This window comes from Monodelphis domestica, chromosome 7 (assembly GCF_027887165.1).
Source record: "Monodelphis domestica isolate mMonDom1 chromosome 7, mMonDom1.pri, whole genome shotgun sequence".
Lineage (NCBI taxonomy): Eukaryota > Metazoa > Chordata > Mammalia > Didelphimorphia > Didelphidae > Monodelphis > Monodelphis domestica.
The window spans coordinates 137,534,148-137,549,503 of NC_077233.1; the positions used below are offsets into that span (position 1 = coordinate 137,534,148).

Below are 15,356 nucleotides of genomic sequence, written 5' to 3' on the forward strand. Positions count from 1 at the left end.
CAAATGCACACTAATACACAAACACAAACATGCTCAAAGAAACACAATTACATAGACACATGCCCAAACAAATATGCACACAAACACAAGGTGCAAACAGCACAAATACATGCACATGTAAGCACATATACATACCCTTGTACATGCAAACATGCTCACAAATGCCTGCACTCACACATGCTCACATGTGCACACACAAGCCCTGTTCATCACCCACCCTATGCCGCAGTCGTTTGATGTGACGCAATCTGGCAATCCACTTGGAGGGGTAGATGTCTGTCGGATTTGATCTGCTGTGATGAACTTGCGATGCCATCTGGTTTCAAAGAAAGTTCAAAGGTCAATGGCTCAGCACAGGAACTGTGGTTAAGCATTAAGCTGGATGACTGAACTGCTCCATTTAGATTCCTCTGGGTACTGGCCACAGTCCAATCTTAATCCTTCATTTCTCTTTCTCAACCCCTTGAGCTCCTGGGTACTCATATCCTTAGGGGGAAACAGGATGAAATGGGTAACACTCACATTCGCATGCAGTGCCATCTGGCGGGCAACGAAGGGCAGGTTTCGGTCTGATACAATTTTAGCCACACTGGTATCCACGAGGCCTTCCATATCTAAGGAAGGAAAAGGCAATGTTAAGGCATACACAAGCATTTGTGAAATCTGTAGCTGTACAGCCAGACTTCGTATTTCTTAACTCAGGGTGTCCCCACATCTAAAGGCTTCCACAGATCTCCACCAAGTTCCTAAGTGGGTAGAAGGGAGATACAAACTACTGTCCAGCTCACATGGTCCCTACTACCAGCTCTTAAAAACTGGGTCTTGGTCATCTAAAGCCAATTTTTATTTTGTTCCTCTTACTAGGGTCCATAGGCAGTCTGAGAAGTTCCCACAACTCCCAGAAATTGCTGCCACATACTGCCTTGGTCTTACAGCACATAGAATCACCAGCCTGGCATAGGCTTCATCAACAGCCTGCCCCTGGCCAAAAGCATGCCTATAGCTAAATGGAATAGGAAAAGTCAGGCTATCCAAGTCTCCTTCCAGCAAAAAAAGGACCCTTTACCTTTCCGACACTGCAGTGTGACCAGGTTACATTCATAATCCAGAGGAGTGATTATCACGTGGACAAAATTGAATTGGCCCTGGGAAGAAACAAAATGCTTTTGTGCATATGGGAAGTCTCCTTACCCAAAGGCAGCTCCAGGCACAGGGCTAACAACACCTCAAAAAGTAAAAAAAAAAATGTTTGTGCCTAGACCAGGCCTTTAAAAAAGAGACCTCAGAGTAGTCACAAAGAAGCAGGTCCAGTGGGACTTCATGACATCTGCTTCGATTCTAGAACAGAGTTCAATGCAATTCAGAGTGCGGAAAAGGGGGAAGCTAACTTTCTAAAGAGAATTTTTACCTTGATGGTGCCCAATTTGAAGTCTTCTCCAGAATCATTGTAGATAATTGATACAAAGTCATTCCCCAGGTGTCTCTTCTTGTCACAGCGGTATTTGTCCAAGTCTTTGGTGGGCATTAGAGTGGCAATGTGAAAGATAGCTGGGGACCAGAAACAGGGGGACACACTGAAATAGGATCCTAGGCCTGGCTAGAGGTGAGCAGGTTATGAGAGTCATCTGCTTAGCCACACAATCCAGGCCACTCACTGTTTTCAAGCAATGCCAGGTGTCAGTGACCATTCACTGGGGCAGCTAAAGCTTGAATATACTCCTTGAATTCTAGGGTTAATGGGATGTGCTCATAGGAGTAAGGCGAGGAGGCCTAGTTATCTCAGAAGGGAGAAATAGGAGAAAAGGAAATTTCCTTTTTCTGTACACTTCCCCAGGCTCAAGCAGTTTCTACCTATGATACTCTGTCCTGCTGTAAACTATGATAGGGGTAGGTGGAATCACCAAGTCATCTACTTCAAGAGGCTTGAGTCCCAGATCATGCTACTGCCTTGACAAAGTTCAATGGGGGCCTGACCCCTTTCTGGGTGTGGCACAGCATTCAAGAGGTTTCAAGTCTGTGAAGGGTTATGGAAAGACAAGATGGTCTGGTTCCCCTGCATCATAATTAGATTCCTTTCTACCAGGAGATCCTTAAAGGAAAAGAAGTGAATAAGCATGTATGACGCATCCCTTAAGTACCAGGCACTGTGCTAAGTGTTTTATAAATACTATCTCACAATAAGAGGTAGTGCTGTTATCACCTCCATTTTACAGTTGAGGAAACTGAGGTAACTGGAAGTTAAGTGACTTACCCAGGGTCACACATTATTTGAAACTAGATCTGAACTCAGATTCTCCTGACTCTGGGCCTAGGCTCTCCTACTGTGCCAGAAGCAGCCTTAACTCACTGTGTTGCCAAAACCCAGCCCTGGGAACTAAGAGCAACAAATCTTCAGTCACAGCCTTCATTCAGGGTTCTTGGGAACAAAACATCCCTTACAGAACATCTTTCAGCCTCATCCAGTCCCCAACCCTCTGAGCTCCTAATCCATCTCAACTACAATCTCCTAAGAACCTGAGCAGGCCTGAGAAGTGTGTCACCACAAGGGCATTGTCCTAACCCTGCTTCAGGGCACAGATGGGCACTTCTATAGGTTAGAAAGTCCTGCTGAGACTATGACTAAGAAAACTTGTCCTTGGCAGGAACCCTACCTGACAACCTTGCCAAGGCAGGAGATAAGAAGGGAACTGCTCCTTACCTTGCATGATATCATCGTGCCAGCAGTAGGTGAACTGCCCATCCTCCCCACACACATCCAGGCCCCCCAGGTAGATCTTGTCTGGCTGGCAATCTTTGAGTTCAATGAGCTTCCCCAAGCCCGTCAAGAACTCTGTGTATCTATAGGAGCCATGCTCATTGGAAAGGATGGCGATCTCGCTGTTGCTCTGGAAGAGAGAAAGATCAGGGGACCTTGGCCCAAGCACCAGGAGAAAGGTGCTATATGACAGTACTTTGTTTTAGCAAAACCAGCCCCCACTGCCTCCACTGGGATTCCAGCTTTTGTCTGGCCTGCTGGACTCTGGAGTATCCTCAGAACCTACCCATTGGCATAGATTTCTAACTCCAAATTCTTTTTGACTTTTACATCTTGGGCATGTAAGGGGTTGGGAAGGAGTGGCAGGGCAGTCAGAAGAAGGGATTCAATGCTAGAAAGGAATCTACTAGTACCTTTCAATGGATTAGGTACCCTAAAGTCAGCAACAGAAGGGGATGGCCAATGCTTAAGCTGGAGAAGTGCGTGTGCACAGATACTTACATTCTCATATACCCTCTTCAGATTAGAGACAGGATGGATACAGGAGAAGTGCTTTGCCTTCCTGTCCTAAAGCAAGGATGCCCCTCTGGGGCATCAGAGGGCAGCAGTTGTTACTCTTATGCATCGGTTTTCACGTGTCCAGGCTACCTTACCTGGCCTTCTCCCACATACAGGACAGCAATCTTGTGGGTATCATAAGAGGGAATCTGATCGAGGAGCTGCACGGACCTTTCGAATGTCTGCAATCAAGACAACAGTCTGTAATAAGCCAGTGGTGAGATGAAACTTCTCTCTCCCCTAGACCTTCCACCCTTCAGATCAATTAACCAAACCCAAGCTAGAGGAGGCAAGAATGAGGCCTGAGGAAGGCAAGATTGGGAAGGTCTAGGCAGAAGTCTTAACGACCACAGGATGAGAGGCCCGACAAGCTGGGAATGAATTCGTTCCTGTGTGGGACTCAGAGGGACTAGTTGGCTAGGACCCTGGAAGGCAGAAGTCCTGGAGCCTTTATTGCAGGCAGTCGAAAAGCCTGGTTAGTTCATTCAGTTTTTGTTCCTTTGCAATCTGTCACAACCCACAGGTCCCCTCCCGGGGATGGAGGAGGGTCTCCATGGCACATTGGCTTCAAGAGACAAGCTTGTCTGTCTAGGGTTTGTGAAGATGGCCAACCTACTTTGCTTTGGTCCAAGAAGTTGGAAACCTTGTCACCTCCCACGGCTAAGCCAAGTCTCATGATTTCCAACAGTAAGGAGACAAGAAGAGGACCCAGCCCAGTTGAGTCAGAAAAGGGGGAGCTCTGGAACCTTGACTAATAAGAGTGAGGCCTCCATCATCCAGGAGGCCTGGATGTGGGGGGTTACAGAGGTCTGTAGGGAGAGAGCAGAATGCCCACCTACCTCAGGAGGTAAGAGGAGTGGCTTGTTGGACTCATCTCCAAAGAAAGGGGAATGGTAGAGCTGCAGGAATACGAAGCTACAGAGAGAAGTAGGACAGGCATGTTAACTGGGGGAGGCTAGGAGAGCCTCTGCACACATCCCACAAGGCAACAGCTAAGCTGTCACTTCCATCTCCTATGGCAACCTTTAGAGCAAGGCCAATGAACTACTGTGTCCACCTTCAAGGGCTATGGTCACAGGGTCCAAGAAAGGCTGAGTGACTAGAGGCCACATTTCAGAAACCTAGGAGAAACTTTCTCTAGGACCCTGAAGGAAAGTTCTCCATCCTCCACAAGCCTTTTAAAAACTGCCCAAAGGGAGCAGCTAGGCAACTTGTGGAGTGAAAGCCAGGCCTGGGGTCAGCAGGTCCCGGGTTCAAATCTGACACAGACACTTCCTGGCTGTGTGACCCTATACAAGTCACTTAACTTACACTGCCTAGCTCTTACTGCTCTTCTGCCTTAGAGCCAATACACAATAAGATGGAAGTTAAGGGTTTAAAACAAAACTGCCTACAACCACTTTCTGCCTTTTCCTTAAAGGCCCCTGTTCTGCTTCTGACTATGTTAGCCAATAGCTTAAGAAGAGCCCTCTCAAGAGCCTTAGGACAAAAGGAATATGGATGTCACCTCCCCCCAACTGAGGGGAGAGCCCACCTCCCTTTGAAACCCCTCCCTCTAATCAAACTCTAACTCCTACTGCAGCCAGGCCACAAATCTCCCCTATGGTCTTCTCAAATAGCTAAAGGGAAGGAGCCTACAGTTTGCAGCTCTAAGTCTAAATGTTCACATGCAAACTGTTCCTCTCACTATTCAAAAAGCCCACCCCATCTAAGACTGTACTTGTCTGGTTCCCTGGGGGTGGAGATAGACTTGGCTAACCCAAAGTGAACTAAGGCAGCTGGCTTGCCCAGAAAGGCAAAGGAAGGGACACTGGTCAGATGTGCACCAGCACCTGGGGTTAATCCCGGGCACCTTCTCTGTGTTAGAAGTGGCAGCTCTACTCTTGAAGGCATCCTTCTCCATCTTCTTGCCCCTCCTTGATGGGGCTGAGTCAGAGATAGTGTAGCCCCGAGGCCGGAGGCCACTTGGGGAACGTGGCGAGCTTGAAGATGGCATTGCAGCCTCTTGCTGACCTGCACCAAGTCCTCTGCTCTCCTCCCCTTGGCTTGGCCAGATGTTGGCTCCTTCTCCTTCTAAATTCCCTGACTGGGACTTGGCTTTGACATCTGTGCTCAGCTTCCCAAGATGGCCTTTATCCTCTGCATCCTTGAGGACATCCTGTAGGGTCTGTAACTCAGGGGAAGAGCTGGACTTGCTCAGGGGCTGAGAAGGCTGGAAGGAGTGCTCAGCTATGGGCCTGCCATCTTCAGAAGAGACAGCTCTCTCAATGGGAATCCCACCTGCAATGAGCTCTTCAGAGCGGAAGGATTTCTCTTCTTGACTTGAAGTGGAAGAGGACTAAATGAAACCATTGAAAAGATTAAGAACATTTACTTCAAAAGCCCTCAATATGGCTTAAGCTATATTCAGTTCAAACTCCTGAAATATACTCCATAGCCCAGCAGGAGGAATATGGCAGCCTCTTTGCCAGAGGATTTATGTCTTCTATAAGCTGGTGGCATGAGGAAAGAGGAGAGGACAGACAGTTCCTGGGGATTCTCCCTCATGCGGTCTGGGCTATAATCTTTAAAAAGGAGTTATTCCTTGTTGCACTAATACCCTAGAACAGATGGAAAGGCAGGAGCCAAGTGAAATGTGTACATGTGCTATGGGATTTGAAGGGCAATATGAAACAAGGACCAGGAAACTGCTTTTTAAATCTGTATCCTGCATCACTACCAAAGGTGAGTGCTGCAGGTATCAGGCGATCATACCTTAGAAAAGAAGGAGAGAGATAGTTATAGTCTAAGTCATCTATGGGAGAGATTGGGTCAAAGAAACACAGATGATTTTCCAATCATGGTCCCCTCAGGAAATATGGGATTTATTGTTCCAAAACCACTGAGATGTCTTCCCAAAGTTGTCCCAAAAACCCATAACTTGGAGTCAAGAGACTTAACCTGAAATCTGGTTCTAATGCTCACTCATCATGAAACCCTGACCCTTCCCAACATCTATTTTTCTCTTTGGTGAAATAGAATCCCACATGTCACTTATACATTTACAACTTTCAGGAGGAATAAAGGTGAGAGATGCCACTGCATTCCTCAAAAAGCAATAGCTACAGGGGCAGCTAGGTAGCTCAGTGGATAGAGAGCCAGGCCAGCAGTCAGGAGGACCTAGATTCAAATCTGGCCTGAAACACTTCCTAGTTGTGTGACCCTGGGCAAGTCACTTCACCCGAGTTATTAGGACAGAAAGTAATAGTTTTTTGAAAAAATTAAAACAGCTGGAAATAGAGGGAATAAGTCCATGGAGCTATAAAAGCCAACTGAAAAGGCAGAGCAGGGAGCAACTCCCCAAAATAGTCATCCCTCTGTGTATGGCAAATACCTTAACACAACAGTAACAGTAGGATCAAAGAAGAGGTCATTTGGCAATTCAACGCAATGCCAGGGAAACTGCAAGCAGACCTTTCTCATCATCTAGTTGGGAATGGAATTCAAAAGGACCCAAGGGTGCCATCTCGGCTTGCTAATGAATGACCTTGGCTGTGCCAAATACAAGGCAGGGTGAAGCCCAACAGACACCCCAGGAGGGAAATGAATGGTTATTCTTCTGAAGACCCAATCCAACCCAGACTGACAACTCACCCTACTATAGACATCCTGAAGTCTGCCAAACCTCTCATCACTTGCAGTTGACTGAGAGCCAATGGCTTCAAAATCCTCTATTTCCTGAGACTCGGAAGGCGAGTCTGTCTCTCTCAAGTCCACCTCTGTTTGGCTTCCCTCTTCCAGAACAACTGCCGACTCTACCAAGACACAAATACAACAAGTAAGTGCCAGAGGCTAGACCAGCCCAAGGGGGACCCCTTCTGCTCTGCAGAAGCGTCAGCCTTTTCCCTACCACAGAACTGCTGGGCAGCCATAAGAAAGTCAACAGATGTGACCTTCAAAGGGCAAATCAGACTCTGAGCAACAAGCCCTCTTCCCTTCCCTTATAAGGGCCTGGATCCCTCCTCCTTCACTCATCAGCCCAATGGATGGTCATATTGCCTCATCCCCCAAAATCAATCAGTTCAGCTTCCTATTACCCAGTGAGGAACACAAGGGAAGAGAAAGGTCTGTCTATGGGAATATCTTTTCTGTGACTGAAGTAATGGGTGGGGAGGAACAGGTTAGACAGGGTTCATCAAAGCAGCTGGAAAAGAAGCCATCTGGTCGATAGCCATCCGCTTGAGTCACCCTGTATTCCTCACCAGGGCACCAATATACATGTACCTCATCCCAGGGGTTGAGGGGAAGACAAGGCCCAGGTATACTAGTCAAACTCAATGACATGCAGTTAGCAGTAGACTGGCACCCCACCCCCCTCCTTCTTGTGAGTGATCCTGGGGCAAAAAAGTAGAGGCAGACCTAAGCAACAGTCAATTCAACCAGCCTCATGGGCTCTTTATAATCCACTGGGCATCTTGTGTATGGTAGAAAGGTTTAAGTGAAACTGGAATCTACAATACACGTTCCTCTAGCATTCACAGAGTCTATTGGTTTTCTCTATTATTTTAGTCCTAAGGAAAAGGCTGACGTATTAGAAGTTTCCCATTTGTAAACAAAGAACTAGAAGACCCATCTGAAAGACTAAAATTTGCTTTCTAAAATAAAAAGTAAAACCAACTGGAGCACATTAAAAAAAAAATCAGCAGAAAGTCGCTGAAGCAGCTTTTTCTGAATGGATTCCAGCTCCCAGGAGCAGTTATATAACAGAAGCGAGTAAGGAGTTAGCGCTGCACACACAGGCCTTCTAAGAAACGTGCTGATCTGGTTAGCTGTCCAAGCCAGAACCCATTGCACAGGGCCTCAGTCATTGAGCTTTCCTAACTGGCTCAGGATTCTTCCAGGACAGCTGGACAGTTTCTACATAGACCTGGGGTCATGGTACCGTAGAGACAAGCAAACACCCTGAGCCAGAAGGAAGCTGCATGGAGCCATAGAGCGAAGGCTGCCATGGGATGGCCTCTGCTCTGGGGACCCCCCCATGCGCTTTTCCCAGAATGACTGAGGCAGGCTGACAGAGGGAGCTGCAAGAGCTGCTCATCACCCGTGGTGGGAATAAGAATCATAAGATTCTAGGGCTTCACATCATAATACAAAATTTTGATAAAATCCAAATAAAGGCCAATTTGGTTTGGGGTGCTTTTTTCCCCTAGAGCCAAATTATTCTGCCCAAGTGGCCAGGCAAGTGCTTTCAGTAGCTGAGGAGATGGGGTATGCTGGACTTCCAGGGCAGAGAAGACAATAAGCTTTCACTCCTTTGGCAGAAGAAGAAATGAAGAGGAACTGGCAACGGGCATTCCCAATGACTAACCCAGAAGCCAGACCACTGCCCTGAAGAGTCTGACAAGGGCTGGGAAAAGAGGGTCGGTCTGGCTCTCATTTCAGAAATGGAGCCCAGATGAAGAACTGCTTCAGGGCGGCTACCAATCGCAAATACTGTTCTGGCATGGACTTCTTCATGCTAGTCAAGATCCCATTCACTGAGAATCATGAGACCAGGTACAAACAGGAGACATGAAAGGGAAGGTGACAGTATGAGGGAAATTGTGTCTAATGAATCAGGTGGTCTTCTATGGCAAATACTTGTTTCCTTAAAGAGATAGAAATATACCTGCCCAGGAAACGCTCCTATGCAACTTTCCTTGACAACTGGACTGGTACATGGAAGAGAAAGAGGCCACTGCAAAGGGAACCACGTGAGCAGCTACGTAAAAGAGGAAGGAGAGACTACACATGCACCCCAGACACGTTACCTTCATGCACACACACAGGCACACACAAAGACATGTTCACGGTCACACATTCACACTCGCATGCACTCACACACATACATACACACACATACACACACACCCCACAGCAGAGAAATTACAATGACTAAATGCCCTCAAGTCCAAACCAAAATTGGTCATAGTGAGCTAGGGCAAGCCACTTGCAGGGACCCTCAGCCACCCCAGCACTTTGATCAGGGAAGAACACGGAAGGAGCTTTCTATGGTTTGATTAGTATGAAGTCAGGCATTTGGGTCTCTAACCACCCCTTCTTTGCTCCCCTAAATAACCAAGAGTACAAATCCCCTCTGTATTTGTATTTTCAAGGACAAACTTCAGGAGGGTCTTGCTAGAAAAGACTTTAGGACAAGAAGGCAGAGCTCGCACTTACTATAATCCAAAATCTTCCAAAGCTGATAGGAAATCTGCTCACAGGTGACTGGATACAGTGATCCCTCCTTGGGATCCCCTGGGTCCCACCCTGGGTCTGGAGCCAGTGTGGCCAAAGCCCATTTCCCAGGTGATAAACTTGAAGGAGAGCTAAGTCAGAGGCTTGATAAATTTCTACCCACTTCTACCTCACACCTACTACTCTTCCTTCTGGTTAGCCCAGGGCCTTCAGCACAACAGGGAAATGCAATCTAGAACTCCCTCTACCTTCCATCTGACACTGTCTTGACATGTGTAGCTTCTCAGAAAATCAAGCCCTTCTATACCAGGCTCTGCTCCATCAGAGGAAACTGAAGAATGGAGACTAGAAATAGAACTTTCCTGATAGCTAGCCTCCCTTCTCCATTTCTTGAGGATCACAGAACTAAAGCAAACTTTAGAGGGTGACCCACATTAATTTGCCACAGTAGGTTCTGACAAAACTTTCCAAACAAAACCTGATGACGAGGGGGACCTAGAGTCATCTAAATGCTTCATTCAGAGGCAAATTCTATCCCAGATACAAACACCTTTGGAATAACCTCCACCCATCCAGCCTACCCTTTGGGACTTCACTCAAATCAGTCATCTATTCTTTGAAACACCAAGGCCAGATATTCAATCAATGTACCATGTGATCTCAAGGAGAAATACCAGGCCCATGCTATTATAGCAACACTGCCTTGCTATTGCCCAATAGCTTTCGCATGCTACCTCCCCCTGTGACTGTGCCCCCAGGGTTTAGCCAAGGCCTTTTCTCACCTGTATTGGAACGCTGTAGGAGGGAAGGCTTGTCTGTCCCCGTGGTAAGGCTAGATGATGGCACTGACAAGGACTTGTACAGGGCAGTCTCCCGATGCTCCTTAAAACGCTCAGCTGCCATTAATGCATTAGAGAGCTCCTGGAGTGGCATGTTATTGATATCTGAAGAGAACGGACTAAGAGGGTTTTCCAAGCTCATCAGCCAGCTGGTATTCCCTAGGAAAAAGTAATGCCTTTTAAAAAGCAGAAAGTATCATAATGTCCTTATACCTAGATAAACCAGTAGTTTTGAGTTTGGTCAGCAAATATGTGGCAAAATTTGGACACTAATGCATTGCTGGTGGAGTTGTGAATTGATCCAACCATTCTGGAAGGCAATTTGGAACTATGCACAAAGGGCTTTAAAAGAATGCCTATCCTTTGATCCAGCCATACCACTGCTGGGTTTATACCCCAAAGAGAAAAATACATGTACAAAAATATTTATAGCCACACTCTTTGTAGTGGCAAACAATTGGAAAATGAGGGGATGCCTTTCAATTGGGGAATGGCTGAACAGATTGTGGTATCTGTTGGTGATGGAATAGTATTGTGCTCAAAGGAATAATGAACTGGAGGAATTCCATGTGAACTGGAACGACCTCCGGAAATTGATGCAGAATGACAGGAGCAGAACCAGGAGAACACTATACACAGAGACTGATACACTGTGGCACAATAAAATGTAACGGATTTCTCTACTAGCAGTAATGCAATGATGCAGGACAATCCAGAGGAACTTAGGAGAAAGAACACTATCCGCATCCAGAGGAAGAACTGTGGGAGTAGAAACGCAGAAGAAAAACAACTGCTTGATCACATGGTTCAATGGAGTTATGATTTGGGGTGTAGACTCTATTGCAAATAGTAATAATATGGAAATAGGTTTTGAACAATGATACATGTAAAACCTGGTAGAACTGCTCATCGGCTCCAGGAGGGGGGAAGGAGGAGGAGAGGGAAAGAACATGAATCGTGTAACCCTGGAAAAATATTCTAAATTAATTAATTAAATAAATTTATTTTTTTTAAGAATTAAAGAGGGATAATTTGTTTCAAAACCCAATCATTTTACAGATGAGAAAGCCAAGGTTTGGCAAAGTGAAGCAACTTGCCCAAGATCATGTAGGAGCTTAGTGGCAAATCCAGGATGAGCACCCAGGCCTTATGCCTCCCACTCTAGGGCTCTTCCACCTAAATCCCTCCCCATCAACTGTTATTATTATTATTAACCCTTACCTTTGTCTTAGTATCAATTCTAAGATAGGAGAAGGGTAAGGGCTAGGCAATTGGGATTAAGTGACTTGCTCAGGGTCACACAGCTAAGAAGTGTTTGAGGCCAGATTTGAACCCCAGTTCTCCCCACTCTAGGCTTGGTGCTCTATTAAGATCTATTACATTCACCTTGGCTTGTGAAGGTCCCTTTTATGCAGCTTCTCCAAAGACAAAATGCATACAATTCCATTCTGATTCTTGATTTTTACTGCCTAAGCTGCTCTCTGATTCTAAGAAGGCTCTTTGCAGGCTCTCCCCCTCCTAGGATACTAGGGTCCCTTGCTGCTGGTCCCTTAAACATGACAAGACCACAAAGCATTTAGGTAGGCTTGGGGATAAGTATTTTTGTAATTAGTCAACTGTTAGACTTATTTCAGGCACTGTGAAAGCTAAGGCCCAAGGCTGTGGCCTGGAAGTTGCTAAACCAGCCACCCAAACTCCAACCTGACCAGGGTTTCTCAGGATTTCCTCACTCATTGCACTGTGGCTCTGAGTATTCCAGTTGGTAACGTCTACAGCTCCATAATAAGCCAACACTTGGTATTCTGATACTAACCCTTTTTTAGAAAATTATCCTCCTAACTTCCCAGGAGGAAGTCAACAGTTTGGGGTTCTGGCAGGATAGAGTGGCTGGGTTCTGTTGGTGACTGGGCTGGTAAGTATTAAGAAAACCAGGAGGGAGGCATCTGCTAACGTAGAGATAAGCCAGGAAGCTATACTTCAGCAAGGACAAGTGAATACCTGTGGGCCTTCGGACCAGGATCTCCGCCCAGCCCTGGGTGAGCAGGGGCACATAGGCAGCCAGGTTGGTCTTTCCCTTCTGTAAAGGGGTCTGGGCGCTTGCTGAAGTCTTCTCTGTACGGGCAGCAGGTGTATTCTGTAATCCTGGAGAAGTGGGATTGCTTGGGAAGTGGGAGGCTGGAGTATCCAAGGCATTGACCCGGAGAGCATGGCCCCCTGGTTATGGAAAGAAAAGGAAAAAATTATGTCAAGAGAACACGTCCAACCAGTGAGTGCTACCAATTTGCCAAGTAGCACAAGGGAGTACATACCTTTAAATCTATTAGCAACAGGAGACCATTCCCCTCATATTCTCTTCACACAAGGGACATCAAACTATACTGGGGGCGAACCTCTCTCCCTCCATGATGGCCTATTTATGTACTGGGTATCATCCCCAGAGACAGGCTCAGGAGACCTAAGAATGAAGGGACTTGTGCTGCTTATAGGACCAAGGGGCATTTACAACCACAAGCCCTACCCAAAAGGTCACTTTTCAAATTACCAGAGAGATAGAAAGAGAGACGTTTTATCAACAAAATTAAAAGCACATATGAGTTACTTGAGAATTTCTAGGGAAACAGCACCATAAATGAATCAAAGTCTTTTAGAGCTGGAAGATGGGGTACACAAGCTGCCGTATATATACCCTTACCTTCTCTCTCTGAATTGATACCAATAAAGAATTAATTCTAAGGCAGGAGAGCAATAGGGGCTAGGCAATTGCCTAGGGATTAAGTGACTTGTCCAGGGTCACATAGCTAGGAAGTGTCTGAGGCCAGAAGCCACATATATTGACAATGTATTTGGTAAAAAAGAGGCCTTTATTTCATTTCAGAGACACTGAAATCAGAGCAATGATTTCTCAGGCACATTTTCCACACAGGAGTGTCAGGCACAAGGCATAGTGGGGCCTCAGCCAGCCTTTGTTATCTATTCCGCATTTCTTGCCTGATCTTTACTGTAGTCCTCAGTAGCAAAGAACTGGGCATCTCCAACCACATAAGCCAGGAAAGGAAGGAAAAAGGAAAAAAGTTCATTTACCTGACATAGACCGAACTCGGTCTCGAGACCCCCGGCAAACTTGCTGGCCAGCCTGCGACTCTAACTTGGCCGGTGCTTCCTTTGTCTGTCTCACTTGCAAACTGGGATCTGTGCTAAGAAACACACAAGCACATATGCACACCAGGTAACAAGGATGAAAGAGGGTGTGGATTAGTTTGACTTCTGTTAAATCAGTCAATCAGCATCTAAGAACTTTCTACATGCCAAGCATTATGCCAAGCTGTGGGGATACAAGAAAGGCAAAAAATAGTCCGTGCTCTTACAGATTTCCCAGTCTAAAGGGGAAGAGAGCAATTTCAGCTAAATGATGATGAGGTCTGAAACCAGACTCCAGAGAGTCAAGAAGACAGTGAGAGGAAGGGAAGCAAAAGGCAATGACTGTAGAGAGTCTCCTTTCAGCTGTTTAGACACAAAAGGGAAAAGAGACACAAGATGCCATACAACCAGCAGGAGTGGACAAATCAAACGTGGGGGTTCTAAGGATGGAGGAGGGACGGGCATATTTATAGGTCCTAAAGAGGCAGTGAGTAGAAAGGGAGAGACTGAAGTCTGATGGAATAAAGGGATAATCTTCTGGAGAAGAAAGGTGGGCATGGGATCACTTGTGTATGCAGAGGAGTTTGCCTTGACAAGGAGAAGGGCTGCCTCTCCTTGTAAGACAGGACTGCAGGGGAGAGTTGTGGAAGGCATCTGGGTGATGTGAGGTGTTAAGTGCTAAAAGCTGAATACTTCTGGTAGAATGTGATCCTGCTGATAAGAGGTTTTGTTTCATTTTTTGTTTTTGCATCCCCATGGTACTTGGGGTACATATAATAGGCTCTTAATAAATACCTTTAAAAAAAAACTGAATAAAAACATACTAAAAGGAGAAAAGGCATTTTTCAAGTTACCTTGACTCATTATTCTGCAGGTCCCCAGAATCCAGGCCCAGCAGGGATCTGGTCCCAGTACCAACACTTGTTGTTACAGTTATTAACTTGTTCCCAACCAACCAGGTTTTGGTTCTCCCTCCAGCAAGAAGAAATTCTCCCACAGGAGATCTGTAAAGACAAAACCCCAGAAGGCATGGAAGAATTTTTCCTAAAACTTTTGAGAGAGGAGCTCAGTCTCTAGGGATTTGGTGTTCTTGGGCTAATAGATCCTAACCTACTCTGCAAATGTAAGAGTTATGTCATAAATAAGATCAAGGGATTATTTTTCAGGTGGGGGGAGGAAGAGACACTAAAGTCCCTCCCAATTCTGAAATATTGAGGTTCAAAAGCATTTTATTCAGCCAAATTACAACCACTATAACTGTCTATAACACCTGGGCAAAATCATCTCACCACATACTTAGAATCATTTTGCTTATAAAAAGGTCTACTGAAAAATGGACTGAATGTCAAAGTCCTCATCACCAATTAAGCAGAAACAATGGCATCATATGGACACCTGCCTCTGATTCTCCTAAGGGCAGTGGGGGCGGACTGAAGTTGTAGGGGTAGATTTAATTTTGAAGATACATAATTCTAAATCCAGGAAACCAGGTTCTACCTGACTTGCCAAAGACCATCTGTTGGCTCCTACCTCTTGGGTACAGCAGTGAAGTTGGAAAAGACGTATCTGGCCATCATATCCAAGCAAGTTTCTGTGAGCTCCAGGTGAAGGTTTTTTAGGTTATCATCAGCCTGAGCCATTGAATTCTCATCTGCAGAACCCAAACTAGAACTAGTGATGGATGTCTGTATCCTGCTGAAAAGAAACACAGAGTCTAAGTCAGAAGGGTAAGGACACACCATGACACACTGCCTGCCACCTGGCTTAAAGCTGTAATGCATGCATGGGCTTGGGGAAAGGGCCCTCTGGCCATGCCCATAAAGAGCCAAGCCACAGGGCAAGGGCGAGTT

At 46.0% G+C, this 15,356-nt stretch overlaps 1 protein-coding gene across 12 annotated transcripts in view; it reads right to left on the reverse strand.

The window, feature by feature from the left end:
- Positions 1-15,356, reverse strand: part of TSC2 (TSC complex subunit 2) — a 67,287-nt gene that overhangs the window by 1,178 nt on the left and 50,753 nt on the right. For 3 of the 12 annotated variants that reach the window (XM_007499381.3, XM_056805595.1, XM_007499378.3), the window contains 15 exons: positions 15,037-15,198; positions 14,361-14,510; positions 13,450-13,562; positions 12,367-12,582; positions 10,312-10,527; positions 8,961-9,029; positions 6,947-7,107; positions 5,146-5,651; positions 4,153-4,228; positions 3,409-3,495; positions 2,699-2,885; positions 1,409-1,548; positions 1,067-1,145; positions 523-614; positions 218-316 (listed from right to left, as the gene is read on the reverse strand). In XM_007499381.3, coding sequence (XP_007499443.1) covers positions 218-316; positions 523-614; positions 1,067-1,145; positions 1,409-1,548; positions 2,699-2,885; positions 3,409-3,495; positions 4,153-4,228; positions 5,146-5,651; positions 6,947-7,107; positions 8,961-9,029; positions 10,312-10,527; positions 12,367-12,582; positions 13,450-13,562; positions 14,361-14,510; positions 15,037-15,198 — 2,353 coding nt within the window. Of the gene's footprint in view, positions 1-217; positions 317-522; positions 615-1,066; positions 1,146-1,408; positions 1,549-2,698; positions 2,886-3,408; positions 3,496-4,152; positions 4,229-5,145; positions 5,652-6,946; positions 7,108-8,960; positions 9,030-10,311; positions 10,528-12,366; positions 12,583-13,449; positions 13,563-14,360; positions 14,511-15,036; positions 15,202-15,356 lie in introns of all 12 variants that reach the window. The other 9 variants (XM_007499377.3, XM_001363281.4, XM_007499380.3 and 6 more) reach the window with 3 other exon arrangements.